At 31.5% G+C, this 23,970-nt stretch overlaps 2 protein-coding genes across 2 annotated transcripts; both read right to left on the bottom strand.

The window, feature by feature from the left end:
• Positions 1-10,511: 10,511 nt before the first annotated feature.
• On the bottom strand, positions 10,512-13,524 carry LOC106773822 (probable nucleoside diphosphate kinase 5). Its single transcript, XM_014660578.2, has 5 exons — positions 13,224-13,524; positions 12,126-12,350; positions 11,468-11,575; positions 11,210-11,319; positions 10,512-10,737 (listed from the first exon to the last, which is right to left on the bottom strand). Exons 1-5 carry the CDS (start codon positions 13,286-13,288, stop codon positions 10,709-10,711), a joined length of 537 nt encoding a protein of 178 aa, XP_014516064.1. The 5' UTR covers positions 13,289-13,524; the 3' UTR covers positions 10,512-10,708.
• Positions 13,525-14,649: 1,125 nt separating this feature from the next.
• Positions 14,650-23,483, bottom strand: LOC106774149. The gene is made up of 13 exons (XM_014661028.2): positions 22,880-23,483; positions 20,068-20,220; positions 19,777-19,989; positions 19,612-19,701; positions 19,327-19,443; positions 18,832-19,101; positions 18,032-18,191; positions 17,204-17,281; positions 16,744-16,844; positions 16,448-16,618; positions 15,854-15,928; positions 15,244-15,357; positions 14,650-15,115 (listed from the first exon to the last, which is right to left on the bottom strand). Exons 1-13 carry the CDS (start codon positions 23,258-23,260, stop codon positions 14,783-14,785), a joined length of 2,256 nt encoding a protein of 751 aa, XP_014516514.1. The 5' UTR covers positions 23,261-23,483; the 3' UTR covers positions 14,650-14,782.
• Positions 23,484-23,970: the final 487 nt, after the last annotated feature.

The raw sequence follows: 23,970 nt of genomic DNA, 5'->3' as shown, positions 1-23,970 counted from the left end.
ATTCCATTGTTAAATTATTATTATTGTTACTATTTACCTTATTGTTTTATACCCTTTTATATTTATAGCATAAAAGACATTCTCTCTTGTACATTCTTGTGTTATTACTTACTACTTCGGAATTTGTTTGAGTTCTCTTCCTTCATAAACAACACAGGGTTATATTTTTGCCGGTTATTACTCTGACTAGGATATGGCGTGTCATGGTTTTAGCCATTAGATCACACAATTGCACTTTATAGGCTTGGAGAGTGTGAAAGGTGGAGCTAATCTCTACACAATCTCAACAACAGATTCATGAGGACACATAAGCATACCTTTTAGATTCTAACCATATTATAAAGTGCCCTTCATTTAATGCAGAGGATTAAGAACCATAACAAAGCTCAAACACTGCATATATGTTAAAATAAAGTTAAAGAAACATGTATATGAATATCAGCAAAATAGATATATGGAATTTGTAGCTTAGTACAACAGCACTACAATTATATTGGTTTTTAAATTCCACTAGACTAGAATGCCACTTCATTTTCGTACCAAGAAACTATAATTGCGCAAATAGTCGTGTAGATCTGGTAGCAGATCACAAATGCACAAGCAAAGCGTTATATATGGTAAAATTTGTGCCTAAGCCAAATCTGAAAATTTCCCATAATAGATATTTTGCAACCTAGAAATGCAAGGGCATGTGTCTTGGAACTTGAAAGAGTAGTACTGTTTGAAGAGTGTGTATTGTATAAAAGGAAGTATTTTCCTTAGCAATTCACTATTGTGCTCTGTGACTTGTTAGAATAAAAACAAAAGGAAAAAGACTATTGTAGTTTTGTTGATGAAATGAGTGTAGGAACTTGTGGCACACATGGATAGTTGATTTAATCTTAGTGGAAACGAGGCATGGGCAGCCAAGAAAAACAACTCAGAGTGAGGAAGATCACCAACACTTGCATGGGAATGTCTCACACTTACCAGACCAATTCCTGGATTTCACCTGCCCCAATTAGCTTGTGCTAGAGCCTACACCCCTAAACTAGTGCTTTTAGGTTATGCACATTGAATGCATAACTAGAATTACAAGATTGCAAGTAATGTACCACATCGATGGTTCCAAAGATATGGACCTGTGACATGTGAAAAGTGCTATAATATTCCTTCTGACACTTACAGTATAATGTACAACACCCCTTGTCCATCTTCAGCAACAATACTGCTTCTTTTTAGTTGCTCCTGTTTTTTCTCTCTTGCTTAAAACTCAGTTCCTCTTATGTGTGGCATAGTATTGCTTATACAGTTTGCCAGAACAATTAATTCTACATGTCTTATATCCAAAATCAGTTTTACTCATTGAAAAGTACGTTTTAGAATCTCAAAAATCATCCAAACTCACAGCATTATTAATGTGCATATGTTCATTTTGCTTGTTAACCAAATCAACACATTCACTAACTAGTCTGGTTTAACCTTTTTTTTATAGCATATATTCTCCTTTATCAATATAAAATACCTTACAGGTTTTGTTTGGTAAGAAACAGCATTATACTTTGGACATATCTGGTTTAACTTTAGTTACTGGAGGAAAACTTTTGGTTGAACTTAAACAGGAAAATTGCCAAATATTATTAACGACAGAGGGCAAGGATTTCAAACTGCTGATAAGACAAGCACTAGAAAGTGTCCACATAACAGCACACATAACACGAATGGTTTTTGAGAGCAATTTTACTGCCATGTATTATACATGTGTTTTTAAAGTTTATCACATCTTTACTACAAATAAATAAGTGCTTGAAAACAGTAGCTGACTGAGACATTACTAATCTTAACATTTTCAGGTTATGGTTTAGTCCTGTTGGTTGGAAATTAGCCAATCAGGTTATGGTTACTAACTCTTCTTTGATTTTAGATTATACATTTCTGATTAATCTTGAAGCGTAATTAATGTTGTTGGTTATAAATATTATATATGTAATGTAATAAGTAACTGAGATTATAGATAAGTGATTGTGTGTAATAATTTGTGCATGGCACCACCACCCTGGCATCACGGCTGAACGCTATTCCCATCAGCTTGTGTCGGATGAACACGTGTACAAATGGGGTCAGGTTGACTACTTGTACTTTTCTTTTCCTCGTATCATTCAACAATTATTTTACTTTGTCCCTTCTTCTCAAACTAAATACTTAACACATTAATCCTACCCTGCAGCACTTTAAATTTTCTAAGTTACTGCTAAATGTTTGGAATTTACATACACTGGTAAATTTCATTCATTTATTTTTGCTAAACTATGGAAGTAAGAACTTACTTAAAACATGAGGTTTTACTTTAAAAATCTGAGCTTAGTTATGATAAAAGTAATGTTTTGGATGTAGGGTCAGACATGCAATTAAAACAATTTCCCGGTTGTTTGTTCAAATGTTATCCTCTTTGTGTTAAGGTAAATTGTTCTCCAAACAATCGAGAGTGTCTCTTAAAGGTGTTCCGACACTAAAGTCAACTCAAATTCGACCAATTAAACAATTAATATTATAATAAATGTGTAGTAAAAAGTTTCAACAATCATATCTTTAGCCTGCATTTATAGTATTCGGACTTTTGATTAAGATCAGTTTAATAACAACCCAATTCCATTTAAACTTGATTATAGACATGTTTAGATTAATTAGATGATTAACTGACTCTGATCGTGACCAATCAGTCTTTATTTCGATCAATATGTACCAGACGGTACATGTAGTACATAGGCTCCCAAAACCATAAGCTTGAGTGAAGACTACAAGCAAAAAGGGTTTATTGTCGTTCTGCTCACTCTTCAAAATATAACTGTTGGTGATGGGCAGTTTGTTGCCTCGTGAACTGTGCTGATGCTTTGCGAACCACACTGTCACCATTGACACAGAATACGTAACGTCGCAAGAGGAGAGATAATTGCACAAGAAATTTTATATTGGTTCGCTCCAACTAAGCTACGTCCAGTCTCCGTCGTAGAGGGTTCCACTATAATCTTCATACGATTACAAATGAGTATTAACACCACTCATGGTACTCAACAACCCCTTCGAGATTTCCTTTGAGTATTCGCACCACTCTTGGTACTTAGCAACCTTGCCAAGATTCCTTAACTCAAATAGAGTTCTGTTGTAAGTATTTTAATTCTCTTCAAAATTGCAATCAACGATTGCTTACAAGATGTTCAGACTATATCTCTCGTAGAGAGGATTTGATTACAATACAAAGCAATCTAAAGACTCGCAGATGTTTCTCTATTTTCTTTTACAACAGTAAGTAATATGACAATGAAGTGTGAGAGTATTTATTTTCTTTTTTCTCTTATCTTCTCTTCTCCTTTCTTTTCTTTAGCTCAGATGTATTCTTGTTCTTGAGCTCTTTCTCTTTAGCTTCTCAGGATGAACATTACATTATGAGCTTCTCTCTTGACTATCCTCTTAAGCTATCCTATTGATTTTCCTTTCAAGAGATCTTCTATATAAAGGCTTCATGGATATTTATCCGATAGACTGAGTTTGTGGTCTTGATACTCGTGCTTTCTCTTTCTTCTTCGTACAACAGTCGTTGGATAAGTCAACTTGTCAGAGCAGGCATGCTTTTTTAAAACTTTGCTTGAAGTTATTGTACGACCTTTATAGGTATGACTTCAAATGAAGAACATTTTATGAATATTTCCTTTGTCTCTAACGTCCATTTTTTTATATTTGATTTGTAGCTCTGTGGATGCGTGTAGAATAACTTATCTACAAGAATAGAGTAATTTGTGCATGCAACAAATACATATTTTCTTATCACTTTTGTTGTTTTTGAACGTTGAACATTTAATTTCATTTAATGCTTGCTCAAAACAACAAAGTGTTTTTTTATTTTTTACCATCAGGTAGCATTTTGCATTTAAGCTATTTTCTCTAAAGATACCAAGCATAGTATAGATACTTCATTGTAAGACGAGATACTGGTTAAGATCATCGTATCATTTAGTTAAGTAAACGCTTCTTTGGGTTTTGTCTCTTTTTACACAGATAGCGTTTATCTTGTTTATGCTTTAATGTTTTGATTTTTATGTCTTTTAAGATGTTTTGTCAAAGACACCGTCTCAACTTGTTTTGTATTCGAGAGCTATATTGAATTCATTTTTCAGGTATGACGTAAGCATTTAACTTTTAACTCTCTTAGATGTATTAGGCACAACATCATTTAGCCATGAATATGGGTGTTTTAACCTAGTTGTTTTTCTATTTCCTAAGAACCTAAGTATTTTCCTAAGTTTTTCTATGTTGGGAATCTGGTTCTAGGTTTTGTGTGTTTGAGATTTAGGCTTTAAGTCTTGTATTTTCACCCTAAGTTATTTTTTGATTATTATCCCGTTTTAATGTTATTGGATTAAACTTCAAAACATGAGAGTGTTTAGGCGCATAGACGATTTTGTCTTTAACAAAAGGGGTTCCTCTTTTGCCTGCCTATTGTTAACTAAATTTTAGGTGATGTGATCAGTTTGTTGCGAAAAGAGCTTCGAATCTCGATTGGATAGTCGCAAAACAATATACGAAGTTGGCTGACAATAAAGAGAGTCAAGCCAAGGCTTCCCCCTTTAAAGAGTTGAAAAAGAATCTGCATCATATAGTATCACTTGTAGTGTACAACGCCATTTGGTTTATGAAGATCTAGATATACTCTTCCAGGTTGGTGAATACGTTGTATTGATGAAAATAAATATAATGTTAGAAGTCTCACATTGACTAGAGATAAAACTAATTTATAATATATAAATAAGGTGTAAACCTTACAAGTTGGTTTTGTGAGGATGAATTAGGCTTAAAAACCCACTTCATAATATGGTATCAGAGTGACGTTTGGAGTCTAACCTAGTGATATTTCTTTCTTGGACATTTCTATTCTACCGTTGTCGAGCCGTTATCGTACCACTTTAATTTCTACTATCACGCTATCCCATTTTATGGAGATGAATTAGACTTAAAAACCCACTTCATAATATTAATTATATTTTTCAATTTCCAAAACACCAAATAATATGTATGGTATATAATTAAAAATTAACTTAAATTGTGTTTGAGATAATAACACTCCCAAATTGAATATAATCAATATGTTTCAGATGCTTGTCAAAATAACATAATTTACTAAAAAGTAGAGAGATATTTCAAAGCATCGAATCCTGCAAACAAAGAATGACAAAAAGTGGCACCTTTGCATTATCCCTCAATGGATATGATGTTTTAGGATAATCCTCCTTGGCAACTCAATTTTTTCAATTTACTTAGATATCTTATAATAGAACAATAGGTAACAACTTAAAATTAAGGCCTAACAATTTTACTATTTTATTATATCTCCAAATATGATATTCAATTGCAACAGCACCATAAAATTTAATATGATCATAAGACTACCAAAATCCATGAGAAAAACTTCATAATAAGTTGACGCACTTCAATTTATACTCACTTTTATAACACTCAAACATTATTTACAAATAGAACTTCATTCAATTCTTAACCATTCCACGTTGAAATTGAAGTTCGTACTTTATTATGATTCATTATTCGATTTACTAAGATTAAAAATCTCGCAGGTTAACAAAAACATTTTACTTTTTGTAAGAACATTAAATAAATGACTTAAAAGAGATAAAAAAATATTTAAACAATTTAAATATTTTATTTCATTGATATTAATATTATTGTATAAAAGAAATTTAAATAAATTTTAAGTCCTTAATAAATTGAGTTTCTTCAACTCACTCCCCAAAAGAAAAATAATATATTTTTGAATGTCCATTATACTTTTGTTTTTATATGATTAGAAAACTAACATCTCACAATATTAAATGATTTGAAACTAAATTAAATTTCATAATACTAACATTGAGCATACTTATTACCTAATGTTACACAACATCATATGTCAATTACATTTCTTCCTTAATTGAATGCCACAAACATTTGTAAAATATAACATAAAATTTTAGATAAAGAAAAATTAAAAGAAAAAGAAAAAAATAAACAAAAGAACACAAAAAGAAAGATAAAGTAAACTCGAAGGTTGTGATTCAAACTAACTGAAGAGAGAAACGACAGCTCCTTTGGAAACATAATAACCAAAATTAGATTAACCACGAACAAATCACATGCACTAAGCTCAACCTCTTGTGAGAATTATTTACTAAACTTTGGTTTAGATTGGTCCAAGGAATATCATTATACTTGTCTCTTGAAAATATTTTCTCTAATAGACAATTATTGAACATTGTTTTGTCTAGAATTTGATCGAACATAGATGGGAAAAAAAGAACATAAAGTTGATGAATTATGTATGATTCTGCAAACAATGGTTTGATTTGATTATTAAAAAGTATAGAAGTATGTCACGAAGTACGTCATGAGATTGTACATTGATAAAAAAAAAATAAAATAAAATAAAAAAAAAAAAAAAAACTAAGGTAGAATGTAGAAAATGAAGGAGGCCTCGAGATGCATGGAAGGGACAAGATAAGACTTAAAAGAATCACCTTTAAGGATGGAAAAGTCATAAGTTCACTTGAACCAAGATGGAACGTTATAGTTGGAGTGGAATGAATAGAGAAGAAGAAGAAGGAAAAGTGTAGGGTCCCCTAGAAGGAAGGGCACGTGAGGTATTGAATGTATTAGATGTATGGGAATTGGGAATGGATTCCAAGTAGAGTAACCTACAAGACGGCTTGCCAATTCTGGAAACTCTCCCTATAAAATAAGGGCAATGAGTCCTAGTGTTGGAGTCGTGGACATGTATCCACCAGCCATGTAGTGATGATTATAGTTTGACTAAACTAATAAAGTTTGATAGATACATAGGTACATAATTGTGGAACAGTAAGCAAATGTTTATTCCTTGTGTTGCAATGTCCAAGCACGAATCCGCGAATTCTGAACATCAAAGTAATCAAATTCCAATCCCTTCTTCTCGAAAACAACCATACTTCCCATCCAATTACCACCTTTCCCAATCCACATTCTCAACTTTATTCAACTTAAAACCTATACGTGGAATACTTCTTATATTGACATTCAAATTATATAATATTAATATACAGGTCTTATTATGCTTATCAAATTCTCGAGTTAACTCTTAAACTCATATGTATTTATATTTTTAAACATGGTTTTCGAGTTAATTCGTAAGTAAACTCGTTCTTTACGTAAACTCGGTAGAATCGACTGTGAAATCGGTAGAATCGTGTAGAATCGCGAGTTTGGAACGATTCTGCGAGCTTGAAAGGAGAAAAAATTAAGAAATTGGAGTTTAGGGTTTCATGACCTGATTGTCACTATCTCTCGTGTCCCTATGTCTCTCTCAATGGCCATCGCCATCGCCATCGTCTCGTATCCTTCAGGTCGTTGTCGTGTGTGCTCGATCGCATTTCGTTCACGCTCCGTTCGTGGTTGTTGTCATGTTTGTTTCGCATTCACCGTCGCGCCTACCGTTACAATTGTTGTCGCGTCTACTGCCACTACCACCCATACTGGTCTCGTCTCCTTCCAACTGCGTCACTCACTGTTGAGTGAAGTTATTTTTTTTTTTAACAAAGTCAGTGAGCTGAGTACTGTTTGGTTTGTAATAGGTAAAAGAAATTGTTTTTCTAAACAATAAAACCTAATTCCTTGTCACTGCTACAATTCTTTTTTTATTATATATTTAATGAAATGTATCAAAATTAATGAAAATAATTTAAGAATTTGTATTTTACAATATTTATTTTTATGAACAATATATCTATAAATTTTATTTATTTAAAGTTATATAACTTTGTAGACTTATTTGAATTAAAATATTATTTATATAATTTTTTTCATTTGAAGTAAACTTTTATGAGCTTACAAGTTGAATTTACCTAAACTCACAAATTTGATAATTTTAGATCTTATATCTTATAAATTATTACTTCAAGACTTAATTTTGGAGATTTAATGTTAATTAAATATAAAGTTAATATATATATATATATATATATATATATATATATATATGAGTTTGTTAATGTCCTCTTTGTTAGTTGGTACATTTTAACAATGTGTATCGGATTATATAGACAAAAATATCCTCATATATTATAAATTCTAAGTTTTAAAGTCAAGGATATTTAAACAATTTTCATTCTCAAAACTAAAAAAAAAAAAAAAAAAAAAACCAAACCCTTACTCACCTCTCTCATTCCTCTTAATCCAATAATTTTCATTCTCAAAACTAAAAAAAAACCAAACCCTTACTCACCTCTCTCATTCCTCTTAATCCTTTCTCTTTCATTTCTCTCACTCTAACATTTTTCTCTGTCATCTCTACTATAGTAGCCCTAATTTAAAAAAATCAGAAACACTCGTTGTTAAGCAATTTCTTACAAAATAAAATGATTTTATAATGAGTTTTCATTTTATAATTTTTGTCTTATCTAATTTTCTCAAGCATAAATGACATATGAAGGAATTGGTAATTCGACTAGAAAAAAATAAAAAAACACTCGTTATTAAACAATTTCATACAAAAATGATTTTATAATGAGTTTTCATTTTATAATTTTTGTCTTATCTAATTTTATCTAATTTTTACAAGCATAATGACATCAGAAAGAATGGTAATTGGCCTGTAGGTTTTTTAAGAGATGACGATTCAACATTCTGTAAATGATGAAATTAGAAAGGTTAGTGAAGATGAGGAAATTGAAGAGATCTTGAATGATCCTTTTCCTGAAGGCGAATATGCCAATGACTCAACTCTTTACAAAGGTAAATTGTTTAACGACGAGTATTTCTATTTTTTTTCAGTTGGATCTACCATAGGATGATAGAGAAAATGTTGGAGTGAGAGAGATGAAAGAGAAAAGATTTAGAGAGAGGTGGGTAAGGGTTTGGAGGTTTTTTTTTTTTAGTTTTGAGAATGAAAATTATTTAAATATCCTTGACTTTAAAACTTAGAATCCAACTGAAATGAAGAAATTAGAAATACTCGTCGTTAAACAATTTACCTTTGTAAAGAGTTGAGTCATTGGCATATTCGTCTTCATGCAAAGTTTCATTCAAGATCTTTTCAATTTCGTCATCTTCACTAACCTTTCTAATTTCATCATTTGTAGATGTTAATCATCATCTCTTAAAAAACCTCCAGGCCAATTACCAAATCCTTCTTATGTCATTATGCTTGTGAAAATTAGATTAAATTAGATAAGACAAAAATTATAAAATGAAAACTCATTATAAAATCATTTTTTTTGTAAATTTTTTAACAACGAGTGTTTCTGATTTTTGTCCAAGCCAATTACCAATTCCTTTGATGTCATTATGCTTGTGAAAATTAGATAAAATTAGATAAGACAAAAAATGTAAAATGAAAACTCATTATAAAATCATTTTTGTAAGAAATTGTTTAAGAACCAGCATTTCTGATTTTTTCAATTGGGGCTATAATAGAGATGATAGAGAAAAGGTTGGAGTGATAATCCGGTACGCATTGCTAAAATGTACCAACTCAAAAACAGGCGTACGCATGTTAACAAACCCATATATATATATATATATATATATATATATATATATATATATATATATATATAATATTATTTTACAGGTTGTATTGTGAGAATGAAATAAAATTTAAATTCACATGGTCTTAGTAGTTATTTTGGGACGAGTTTTACATCCATTTATATAGAATCAAGTGTAGAACTAAATATTAATAGATGTTATAATAGAATAATAAATTCAATCTACAACAAATTTGGATATAATGGACTATAACTTTGATAACATGTTGAAAATTGAATTTTAAATCTAACTCAGTTTTACAAAATTAATTTATAAGATAAGGTTCACACAAAATCTATGTTAACAAGGGTTGAAACGAGGTTCCAAACAAACAGTAAGATGAAACATGTTTGAAAGAATTAAGATAACGAGAATACAGTTTTTGAGTGTTTACTGAATTTGGAATAAGTACACAAATTTCATCATTCAGATAAAATTAAATTTCGATTTATTTTAAATAAAAAATTATTTTAAGTTTCTTCGGACTCTTTATTTTTTTTTTCTTTTCAAAATTATGAATATTTTTTATGCAGACAGATTCAAGACAGTTTATTAATATCAGTGCGATAAATCCAAGAAGGTATGTAATGATAATTTCTGAGCATGGGACTATATTACTTGCCCTGTAAGAGAATTTAACAGCAAAATTAGCTTGTCTTTTTTAACGAACTTAATAATATACCTTGGTCTGTATTTAAGAAAGGTTTCAAAATTATTCATAAAAAAATAAGCCAAACCTAGCTTTTAATTTAAACATGTTTTTTTTTTTTTTAAGATGGAATTGTTTACGGTAGATTTATTTTGAATTATTAAGCATGATAAATATGCATATGTAAATTGATTTCAATTACATATTTTATATTAAAACATTAGTTACACCGAAATTGATTCTTGTAATTTGTCTAAGGATTTTTTTCATACAAGAACAGTAGGCAAATATGCAGGATCAATTGAAGACCTGGATCTGACTACCATACAAAGTGATTGCATAAAAACTTGAATGGATAATTTTCGAGTCATTTCATAATTTTTTGTCCTCCAATTAACTTAGATTTCCATGGTGTAGTCTTTCATTATACACAGAAAAATACAATGAAGTTGTGTTAATTCTTCAAGCTTGTACCAGCTACAGTTCATCATGCTCTCCAACCACATCTGTAAAAGATTTGGAGAGGCAAAGTAAGTAAAGAGCTTTAGCGGCAATTATCAAAAATTTTAGGCAACAAAAAAAAAAGGATATGAATATGATAATTGGAATTTGGAACAAAACCATCTTGCTAAGTTACTTAAGATTTAAGAAAGATGTTTATACTAGCAAGTTGATCCATAACATGACTATGTCAAGTTGAAAAGAAGACAACTATCTTAACATTGTTCTACTACTATTACTAATGATTTCAGCATAAGTTCTTTAAGAACTAGGAATCTAAAAGGAAGCTTTTCTTCATGCATCCAACAGTTTAATTGATAAGAAATTCCTTTCTTCGCAAGAATTCTATATTCCCTATGTGGCATTAAGTAGTCCACTGCTGTATATTGCAAAATTTTATCTGATTATAGAGAAAATCTAGTGTCTAAAGAAATGCTTTATTTATTTTTGCTTAAAAATAGAATTAAAATTATTGACCTGCGGACAGCTCCTGAAAGAAAAATGGAATCTCTCTTTGAGCAGAGTTAGGAGAGTCTGAACCATGAACACAATTCCTTTCTATATCCAATCCGCATTTTGCTCTGATACTGCACAAAATAGTAACTATTTTCACTATAAAGCAAATTAACAGATATCATGTTCATCAAGCTCAATAAAACTCCTCAACTTGACAAAAATTGAACCAGTTATAGAATTCAGATTTGTGATGTAATAAGATTAGTAACATTATATGACCTGTGAGGGTGAGTAATCTTAGCCTTGCTTGCATCAGTAGGGCCCATTAAAGCACGCCAATCAGCAATAGCATTATCCTTCTCCAAGACCATAACCAACACTGGTCCACTGATAATTGTTTCAGAGAAGCAGAAGAAAAGGTTTATAGGTTAAAAAAAAGACTAGAAAGCATGCAGAAAGGGAAGTTAATGACAAAAATTTTATTACAGTGTGGGGTGAACACAAATAGTCAGTGATGGATGAACCATTGACAGCCACAGTAGTATCAAGAATTTCCTCAAACACAAGCACACGATCAATATAAGTTAAACCATCGAGTGTATATGCTTCATTTCTTCTTATGCGCTTAAGTTAAAAATGATCTATATATATAATGAATAAACTTAACTGAATTTGGCTTCCATCTTCACCTAGTGCAAGAAATGGTTTAATGAATAAAGTTTACAGAGATAAAGGAAAGTTGTTGAAATAAATATCATTGAACCCTAACATTAAAGTAATTTTAACATTAACAAGCATATAAAACTAAGTAAAAGTGGGTCTTCCAATTTAGGTAACACAACAAACATCGGTATAGTGAGGTGGGCATAACAGCTCAGGAAACATAATATACCATCGTCATACATCAAGACTTTCATGGGAATGAGATACCTCATACCTTGTCATGTATTTTATTAATCTGGAAAAGAAACATTTTGAAGAGTGCTCAGCATAAAACTTTTCTACAGTGGCTTGATCAAGTTGAACAATCTTTTCCTTAAAAATGCTGAAACCATATTCTACAATTGTTCTCTTGATATCATCAGTGTAGTTACCAATTAATCCGTCTGGTTTTATAATCGCCAAAGTTCTCTCCATTTCCATACTTCCATGGGTAGAAGAACTGCAATTTTGAAAAAGATCACAAAGTGAGTTTATTTTTCATCACCTGTCCACTTTTAGGTACATCAACCAGAAATTACATACACAAAGAAACAGCCTCTAAATTTAGAAACAGTTAGCTCGTGCAATGCATTTTTTTTTATAGGCAAGAAATGGTATATTCTAGGAGGCACTTGGGGTGTCCCAACCTGGACACATAAACACGTACATAGAAGTTATTTGTACTTATAATCACTTTATCCCCCAAAACACACTGTATAATAGCCCAAAACCAGTACAATGTTAAAAGATTAAGCACTTAGCCTATACATGCCTCATCTCCCAAAGCCTTCTCTGGCTATCACCATCATATATATACCTCCATTGTTAAGAGATTAAGCACAAACTCACCCAAACACACTGTATAACTATACACCAGTGAGTCAAAAATCCAAACCAGCTAGCCTTTCACCTAGACAGCCCTTATGAGCCTTTCTTCGCGCAATGCACATATAAAACATCAACAATTTGATATATACAAAAACATGCATAACTCTCCGTCATCAAGATGAACTACAATGTGATAAACATTACTATATAAATTTCTGAAAGCTATTATATAATATAAACTAAGCAGAAGGGGGAAAAAGAATTTCAGAATTATTAATTTACCCGAAGCAAGGAAACAAAAAACATGCACAGTTATTTCTTTCCTAAATTCAGTGACCAAAAAGTTTAAATTATAGATATGAGAAGAAAAGGATATTCAACATAAAAATGTGATGTTGATTACAAGTAGACGAAGGAAATCCAATGCTGTATTTCTCATTTCCCCATGGTTACCCAATTAAAATTATTTGAAACCCTAGGGCCTAGTACTGAAGTCGCAGCTCACCAGGAAGCAGAGACGAAAACAAGAAGCACAAGTATACTGCTGAATCCGACAAAAGGGGTTCTCATTTTCAGGATGAAGATGAAAGAAGCAGCAACAATGAGGAAAGTTACAATCTTTTGGGAGAGGGGAGAATAGTTATGGAGTTTTCCATACTTCTAATGGTTTTGAATCCCATCATCCATAACAGAGAAGAATGTGATCAATGATTAAGATTTATGCTGCAGAGGCAACAGAGATTTTGTGTTGGGTACCACTCAAAGAAACATGGTTTACTTACATGGAAAACTAATTCAGTTTGATTACAAACCATTTGGGAGAAAGAAAAAATCTTTATTGCCTGTAAAATTGTTTTAACCGTAATAGATAATATCTTTAATTTTAATAAAACAGTTACCACGGATTTAGTCTGTCTTTTTTTGTTTTAAAGTTGAACTAAATACAGATGTAAGTTAATTAAAAATGAAATGAAAATTAAGAGCATAATTAATCTAATTTATTTTAGAATTAAAAAAAAAAATTGAATTGAAACAAAAAACTTTAGGAATCTCACATTAAAAAAACAGAAGAAATCCTTATTTTGAATATAAATAACTTTTTAGCAATTTAAGATCATTAAAAAGAATAATAATTAGGATAGGATAGCTTCATTTTAATGCTCGATATGAAAGCTACTTGCATTGATGTATTAAATCCAGAAAATAATTGAGTTAGATATACAATTATAATCGATTGTAAATATTTAATTCTAACAACAATCCATATGCATATATATATATATATATATATATATATATATATATATATATATATATATATATATATATTTTGATAATATACCAGTTTAAATTTTATTAAATATTATTAAATATAAAATCATTAATATTAAAAATTATAATTTCATTACCATCGTTATTCATTTTAAATATTAAAAATTATAATAAGGTGATCAAACTATTTATACTTAAGTATATTTTGAAAATTACATTTAAGTTAATTTTGATTCTCAAATCATTTTAGTATTTTATAAATACGATTAATTTTACAGTGAATTTTGAAGAAAAAAATATTAAACTATATGATTTTTAGTAAAAAATTGTAGTGTAATTTTATTTCTTTATAAGTATTCAGTATAATTCTTTAAATTTGAAATAATTTACTCTGATTATTAAGTATTTATGTCAAATTAAATATTAAATTTAAAGGTGATGAAGTTGACTTAACAAATTATATAATCAAAACTAACATCATACGGTTCATAATAATTACTTAATGCATATAATAACTTAACTGAAAATATAAATGTAATCAAACACCTGATTCTTTCCATTCGTAGATTAGGAAAGAACTAAGAAGTTTACACAATTTCTCATCCTTTGATTCGATTGTTGTTAGTTTCTCGTACACCAAAGATGAGGAATTGAGAGAATATAAAAAAACATAAGCTGTAAACATTTTATTCGTAGCAGAAGAGCTCATATAATACATATATACAATGTTAACAATTTGTAATATTAAACAGTTTCTCTATGCTTGACTTAGCATATATATATATGATTTCACTACAAACAATCACACTCGCAGAGCTCAACACAGCATTTGATTAACTCAAAACAGGCAAGGGCAGCACAAAGTTGAGTGCAAACAATGGTGCACTGGTCATTCACAAAAGTGCAAGTCTGCAGCAGACACATGCCACAACAGGTATCGGCCAATCGACCACAACAGTTGGAAGCAGCCTTCCCCAGTAGTCCTTCAGGTGGTTTTGCTTCCTTTATAGCTGGTGGCATATTCTCAGCAGTTGCCTTCAAGTCACCAAATCCAAGACTCAGTCCGCCAAGGAATAACTTCTGGTTGTTCAACTCTGCCCTCTGGAAGCTAAGTTTGCTGTATGCCTGTTTATCAGGGACTTAGACATTCAGATAGATGGCGCAAAGGGTAAATGGAACTATTCTGATATTTTGCGAACAAGATGAAGGTAAAATTTATCCTTATATTACTTTATTCCAATGCAAAGATCTACCTTTTGTAACAGAAATTCTTCTGGTTCTTTCTTCCCTTCTTCGCTTTGTACAAGAGACATGCTCATGCAGGTATACTCTGAGGGAACTTTATTTTGAATGCTCATTTTTGTAACCTGTCAGACAACAGTTGCCATTTTTAATTGATGAGGGGTACAGCAAAACAAAAAAATATCAATATTTTCGAATTTGGTTCCAAGTTATCATTAAGGACAAAAGTTTGTCAACATAGCAAAATCTAATACTGTTATAACTTCAGCAATCAATATGGATCAATTTGTAATCATTTTTCGAATCTAGGAACTAAAATATAGACTATTTTCATTTATGGTCCAAAAGGAATAATGAAAAATCTAGTTTTTGTTTTAACATTAACAATATATCACAGTTAGATGGCAGACAAGTTTTTTCCAAAACATTTTTCAGTCCTGCACTCTCAGCCCTCCTATCCTGCAACTCTTAGTATAAAACGTCAGTGCATGAAACCAGTGTGACATTGTTTGAAATTGATATCTTGATATAAACTGGTCTCCTTGTATTTTCCATTTTCACTTTTTCCGTTTCTTCTTCAAAAAGAAATTCTATACCCACAAGCATACATAATAGACAAACCTTCTCCTCCAGCTCTTCACTTTTCAATAACCAGGCCTGTGCAGTCACCATGTCTATATGTCTCTTTGCAAGGACCTGGAGGGAATACAAAAGATTTATCAAACGGCGTTCAGCGCAAAGTCGAGCATGCATTTAGCAATCACCCTATTCAAAGAATCTACATTCCAAATGGTTCTGCGTAACCTGGAAAACTTTGTTTCTCAATGATATGAAATGCATATCACATGTGTCCAAGGAAGAAACCGATAATATAGGACCAGTATAAGTTTCCACTGATAGATGATTCAAGGCATTAAGAATTGAAATTCATATTTTGATGCGACATAGATCAGTGAAAGGGTGACTAAAAACCAATCCGCTTTGAATGCACTAACTGCCTACCCAACCCAAATAAAGTGTCGAGTGAAACAAAGGCATTAAAGAGTGAAGGCAACGTAATAGCAAGACAGCATTACATATGGTGATACAATGTAGGAGAAGCTATGCATGAGTTGCATTGCATGATAATATTCACTTCCCATTTGCTAAGATGGGAAAAATCACAATCAGATATGAAGAATAAGAGTAAGTTATGCCTTGGGAGTGAGATATTACGTTACTGAGTTGTATATCCTTCTCTCTTTTCACTTTAAGGTCTACAACGAAGTTAGTCATATCTGCCAAAGTACCAGAGACTTTAACTAATTCAGGGAAAGTTCCACTGTATCTGCCTGATAGGATCAACGGACTTCCAGATGATATATCTTGTATACGAGACGGGAATGACTGCAATATATAATCAGAATACAGTTTCAACATCAGATGGATGTAACACGTAAATTAAGTAAACTATAAATCATTAGAGCACGTTTCCAGTGATAATTAAAGTTAATACTTAATTGGATATGTACCTCATGTGAATCAAGACCTTCTAAACTTTCGATTGTTACATCAGCAACTATAACCGATGAAATTGTACTGAAAAGCCTTTGCAATCTAAATTCAATTGAATCTGGAAAAGATGAAAAAAAAGGGAAGTGAATAAACTTCGTATATGTATGGATTAAGCCTTGCTCAATCTCTCGAACTATCTAGTTTTAACGTTAGCTAAGATGTCCCGTGATAGCTAGAAATATAGTCAAAATGCTCGTTCTGAACTTTGGACGATCCTATTCTTTTGAGCAAGTTTTGCACGTGAATTAGCCCCAAATCGTCTCCAATGTTTTTTGTGGTTCATCTGTCTATACACACTCATTAGCATCTTTGGTGACTTCAACCATGATAAGAATATTTCTTTTTTCAAATTTATATCACAAATTTGCGGAAACTTTAAGTAGCGATGAGGTTGACAGGGCAAGGAAAGAAACTGACCCAAATCATGAGCACAGTCATAGTGCCCTCTCCCAATTTGTGCAAGCAATTGCAGGAAGTAGTGATTGCAATATAAACCTGAACTTTCAAATAACGAAACAGAGAAATATTACTAAAAAGGAAAAGTCTAGCAACAAATAAAGAGATTAATAACAAAAAAAAATAAAATCTATGCTTGAATATCATGCCAATAGGAAATGTTGATAATAGAAGATTCTATATTCTCGCACACAGACATCATAATAGTCACAAGCCCAATAATTGGTAATTGAAAAGCTCTCCAAGAAAAAAAAGTTTTGGTGGATGAGAGGTAATCCCATTCCAAGGTCAGCGCTTTCAAGAACAGTCAAAATGGCTATGAACTACGGATAAAAGTCCACCTGTTGGTCAAAACCAAGACCTTGTCAATATCGATCAACCCAAATTTGCATTACCCTTTTTATAGGGTACTTCTTGATTAATTTTATAACACACTCATCTTGACAAATTAAGCAGCATGTCAAAGCATTCGATTCTTCAGTTTAAAACGTGCCTAAGATGCAAAACAAAAAGTATTTGTGAGAGTTTCTTGGCTGAAATAAAAATTCTATATTTCTAGCAGACAAGTTCAAAAGTCTCTTTTAATTTCTATCCAAACAGATACAAAATTAAGTTTCAAAACAGTTTCATCTTCACGCAGAAAAAAGAAACATTTTTGGCCACTTAAAACATCAGCTAAAGTAACAAACTTATCACAGAATGAAGTGTCTGATGAACATTGCCAATTAATGATACACCAGAAACTGTTTTCTGAAGAGCATATATAGAAGCTGAAGCTAGAAATCTTGCCTATGCCAAAGGTACATATGCGCGGTGTTGGAACTGATTGCCCACTTGAGACATAGCTTTTCACAAAATTGCATATATCTCTCTCATCCTCAACGGCTCCATCAGTAACGAGAAAAATAACTGGGACCGAATCAGTTGATTTCTCAAGTAGCTTCATTGCCTAAGACCAGATTCCATATTTAGGATTCAACATCGAAACGTTTTGCATGGGATACAAGTAATTAAACACCGCCTAGAATTATGGTTAGTAAAAGGCAAATATACCATAACAGCAACAGATCAACCTTATATCTTTACGTTTAACATTACAAGCACTGATTTGTTAATCCCAGAAAACTCAGACTCAAAGTGCAAGTACTAAAATAAAGTTGTAAACTTTTAGCCATAAAAAAACCAGGTAAATTTCCGAGAAAAATGGGAGAATGCAAAGTAAATAAGAATGAGTTGATTTTTGTCAGGTACAAATTATACAACTAAATTTATACACATTTCAAAATCCAAAAATATTACATATGACTTCTTCCTACTTATATATATCTCGATATATCTTGTTCGATGTGAGACTTCTAGTACTTGTGGTAGTCATTCCAACAAATTTGAGGTGTAAATAGAAGAGCTAAACAGGTAATAATATGGTGGCCTTATGTTTTACTTTTACATCTCTTCCTAGACATGATGATACTTTCATGAGTGCTGGTTGAATTGACAAAACAAAGATAATTGAAAAGCCTTGATTAACAAGCCTTGAAAAAATAGAACAATGTTCTGCACATCTCATTGAAAATGACAAGAAGAATTACCTGGGTTAAGGGAAGCATGATATTAGTGTCACCATTAGCAATAAAATTAGTGTCAACCCACTTCGTAGCATTTAAAATTGCTTCCTCGGTAGCTGATTCCATTGATGAAGAAAATAAGTAGAACGCTCCATTGAAAGCTATAATGTTAAATGTATCTTGTGCATTTAGTTGGGATAGTGATGCCAGTAGGGCATTCTTTGTGTTATCGAGAGGAGTTCCCTTCATGCTTGCGCTTATATCTACTATAAACACCACATCCCTTTTAAAAACCTATCAAGTGACAGAACGCTCCATTATAAACGCGCTTGAAAGTAAAGGCAACGTGATATGAAATTTGAAATAGGCATGCACCTGTGAATGCTAGCAATGATATTTCAATATTCCTTTCGTACTAGTTTTGTACCTGATATTTTTCCAAATGCAATATGCTTCTAATTACTGCTAGAAAAATAAATTACCTTTCTACTTTAACAACAAATTAATATTGCAACTAACCTTTCTGCTCTGCCCGTTTCCCGGGAAAAGATACAAACAAAATATCTCTCTTTCGTCAAAATCACGCAGGAAAGGAGATTGCAGGAGAACAGCTCCAGATATGTCATTTGAAGAAACCTGTGTAAAAACACCATACCAGACCATTAAGTTAATAATTTTTTTTATTAAGGCACAGATAATATTCATGTCTGATTATGAATATCCATGGTTCAAAAGCCACTCTTTGCGGCTTTTATGGAATTGATTTAAATAACTTTAATAAAATTCTATGATTCTAGGTCTTACGGAGTACGAGAAACTGAAGTCTGTACTTGACCATGCTGGCACTTCTGCTTCATATGATAAATTTAATTTGCCAGCTTGGCGCAGTAGTTCCTGGGCAAGGATAATGTTGTTCAAGTCTAATAAAGGTGGCCAAACTGAAATTTGTAATAGCGCGATAAATTTTACCTTAAGGGGATGACTGGTGCTTTTGCATAATACTTCCGTTGCAGAACCAGAATTCACTTTCAAAAATATCTTCTCCTTTTTAGAAATTCTTTTTCCAGCTGGGTTCACGTATGACGGAAAGCTGAAAGGGACACAGAGAGATAACTGGCCATCATGAAATAATATTTTCTGGGACCATCTAATCTTAGTTGAGAACACGGAGCCTCCCCTAAACTGCAAGACATGAATAATTTTCTAAATAAATAGGCTGTGCACAATAATAACTATCAATATTGAAGTTAATATAATAACCTGTGGAATCTTAACGGTGTATATATGGCTTTTCAAGAAGTATCCATCTTTAGCTTTGGCCACTTTATCCTTATCCTTTTCATCTTTCAGGGAGATCAATTCAGTATGATAAGTTCTCCCAGAACCATCGACCTCCAGACCTAGAAGTGAACCCTGTTAGCCACATCGTATTAACTTGAGAATTCATGATACAAACTGCATATTAAGTTGCACAAAATGTTTGTATTCAATTTCATAAATCTAGGAAACATCAAAACATTTCATGTTGTCCACCCTGGACTAAATATATTTGTTAAATCACTGATCTATCCATAGTCGGAACGAATGTACGCAAAACGCAGAACCTTTTAAATTCTAAAAGGAATTTCTCCATCCTCAACTGACTTTTCTCCACCAAATTGCTCTCATGCATTGCATCCTATTGTTTATCCGAATCGCCAAGCATTGTTTTTTAAAACGTTGCATTTTGTAGTCAATATGTTTTCATTGGTAATGACATTTTCCTAAACTGATTTTTAGCAGAAAACATTTTGTAGTCAATATGACGCACATGGTTAATCCAATCAATTGGAGTGTTTGTTTGCTCTTTATAACTATCTCCAGAAGGTTAAGTTGAATTTGAACTACTTAAGGGAAAACAATATTTTAGTATTTCATTCCGCTGAAGTTTAAGATGAGTTTTATTTCTTAACTAGATATGAAAGAATAAAAAGAGTCAAATATATTCAAACAATATTCAATAAAAAAATAAAATTGGCTTAAATTTTCTAACTCACCAAATACACCATTAATCATCCAAGTATTTGAGTTTAACTTGTTTTGCTTTTATTTTTTTTACTACAAAGACACCAAATTTTTTTGGTATTTCATTATGTTTACTTATAGGATAATGATATTTAGACAATATTTTTTTTGACAACATTTAAACATTGATTACGTGTCAATCTTGGTCAAATATTACTCCACAATCAATAATAATAATAATTATAAACATTATTGTGGAGTAATTTTTGACCAATCACAGATTGACACATAATCAATGTTCAAATGTTGTCAAAAAAATGTTATCTAAATATCATTATCCTTACTTTTATTTGATGTATTTTTAGAGTTTGACATCTTTACACCGTAAATTAATAGAAGAAATCCTTAACAGCCTTTTAAAAAATCAAAACAATATGATATTTCTATAAATGATACTAAGAAAATTTTGCCTTAAATTAATTTTCAATTTTTAGTGCAGAAAATAGCAAACGAACTTACTCTTTTTCCAAAAATTTCATATTTTAAAACAGGAAATATAGTAAAATATATCTGATTAACTATAAAATATTAAAACATATTAAATAAGAAAAAGACTGATACAAACCAAACAGACAAGACAAAACCACACTTTCTCATAGACAATTATCATTTTCTTCCTACATCCCATCACTTCCGGAATTTATTTTTTTCCGAAAATCAATCGCCCCTCTCTTCATGGAAAACATTTTCTGGAAACTTTTTAACTGGGTGGGACGAGAAATTTGATGTGGTGCAGGAAGTATTTGCCTTTCTCATATTATTCCCTTCGTTCTTACCTTTTTTGTTAGGCCCATGAACACTCGAATGTTTTTTACTTTTTCAGTTGTAACCTACTCGTTTATTTCACTCACAAGTAGGTAACACCTTTTTTTATATATATAAAAAAAAATGATACTTTATAAAGAACAATTTGAACACAAACTTTGACACTAGATTTTAAACCAACTATTTCGTATCATCGTTTTCCAGGGAGTTTCTTCCTTCTTCTCTATGTATTTCTTTCTGCATCTCCATATAAAAATAATTTATACTTTCTCCTTTTCAGATAATAAAATCTGGAAGGCAGAAGTTATTTTTTATTATCCTATCCAAAAGTTTTTTTATTACTTTTCACTTTAAATTAGGCAAATAAAAAGCTATCTTGACTTCAAAATTATTTTTTATTTTTGTATTAAACAATTAAAATAAAAAAGAAAATGGATGCACACTCTTTAATCGTTAATTTTCTTTGCCAATATAAAATCATCTTTTACGCTGTCTGCATTAAGGATTTTATGGTTGGTGAAGATGAAAACGAAAGGATTTGTGAGAATTGTGTAAGGTTGAAAGAAATGTCGTATGGATTCGTGGTTTAAAAAAAAAAAAAAATTATACTAGTAACTGTAATTTCTCTCCATTACCTCTTTAATATGCATTTGTTATGCTCTTCACAAACAACAAATTAGGAACAAAAGTCATACCAACCACTTCAACTGCTCGTCACGGTTCCTCTACTATATTCAGTTATGCAGCTTGTCAAATAGAAAAATGAACTTGATCTACAGATTATATGAGATTTTTTTACTTAATCATTAGGACATAATCCAATATAAATAAATTATACTTAATTCGCAACTTTCCATTTTTATTTTTTTTATTTTTCTTCCCTTTAATTTATAAAATCTCACTTTTTTTTTTAATCTTTTACTCTCTTTTTTCACATCATCCCATTATAGCGTTACTCTTTATATACACACATAACTTTTACCGCGGTATTGTAACATGCGACGCGGCTACAACTTTTTTTTTTTTTTACTTTATTTCTGTCATGTCAAACGAAAGAAAAAAAAAAGAAAAATTTATTGGTTTTGTGATTTCTGATTTTGTACTGGAGGTATTCAATCCAGAGCTTAAATTCAGATTATTTTGTATTAAGAAAATTATTTTAAAATTGAAAGAATAAAGAAAATGGAAAAATATGCATTGATGGGAATTGAATTTAATGGTTGAGTATATAATATATATGTACCTGTTCACCCATGGGTATAGCAACCTGGCAATCACACGTACTACTTCCGGTCACGCAATGCACGCGCCACTTTCCGGTAACCGTTACAAACGCCGTGTCCAAGGAGCACTCTACTTCCATGACGACGCCGTGAAGCTCGAGCGGTATCAGCGCCGGAGGCTCGCACTGGCCGTGCACGTAGGGCTGGTAACTTCGAATGTCCGGATTCTCGACCTTTTCCGGATCGGATATGACCGCATAGCACATCGGAGCTGTCGGGAGGAATCCCTCGGTCGAACGTGACATCGACCGAACCAGCGAAGGAGCTGATCCTTTGCCGTAGTAAACTCGCTTTGATAGGTTGAGTCCGAATTCGACGGAGCTTGAGAAATAGTCAGCCATCGCCACCGCCGGGGAGACTTTCCGGTGATTTATGAAAGAAATTAGAGTAAGCCAGAGAAGGAGCGATTGGAGGTTTTGCAGGGAAGAAAGTAAGGGTTTGTGAAATGCAATTAAAAAGAGGTGAGGTTTTGAGAAACAGAGGAAGAAGCAGAAAAAAGAGAAAAAGAATGAAGAAGAAGAAAGCAAGTGAGGAAGGCACTGGACCCGACGAAATTTATTTTTATGGATTTTTTATTTATTTATCTCAATACTATATTTTTATTTATTTATTTATCTATAATAATTAATTTAATAGCAGTAACTTAGTCATGTATAAGGAAAGAATAAAATTAGTCATCTACGACATTCATAATGGATTTTCCGTAACCATTTATTTTATAATTATTTTTGTAAAACATTCTCATAATTTAATAATATTTTAAATTTTAATAATTTCATATTTTCTTATCTTAATAATATAGAGGTTAATAGTAACAACAATGTGTGACCTTCGTCACAAGCACTTTATTTCTTTTGCGATAAGATGAATGTATTTCTTTGTTTTTTTTCTATTAAGATAAGGCACTGGACTCGTGGGAGTTAAATTGCGTCACACGATTCCTTTCATTATGGTGTAAATAAATAGATAAATTAAATTGTTTACACTTTCGTACAAATCCTATATTTACACATAAATTCGTCTTTGTTTAATTTTTAAATTTTAAAAATAA

This window comes from Vigna radiata, chromosome 9 (assembly GCF_000741045.1).
Source record: "Vigna radiata var. radiata cultivar VC1973A chromosome 9, Vradiata_ver6, whole genome shotgun sequence".
Taxonomy (NCBI): Eukaryota; Viridiplantae; Streptophyta; class Magnoliopsida; order Fabales; family Fabaceae; genus Vigna; species Vigna radiata.
This window is presented reverse-complemented; position numbering and strand designations above follow the sequence as displayed.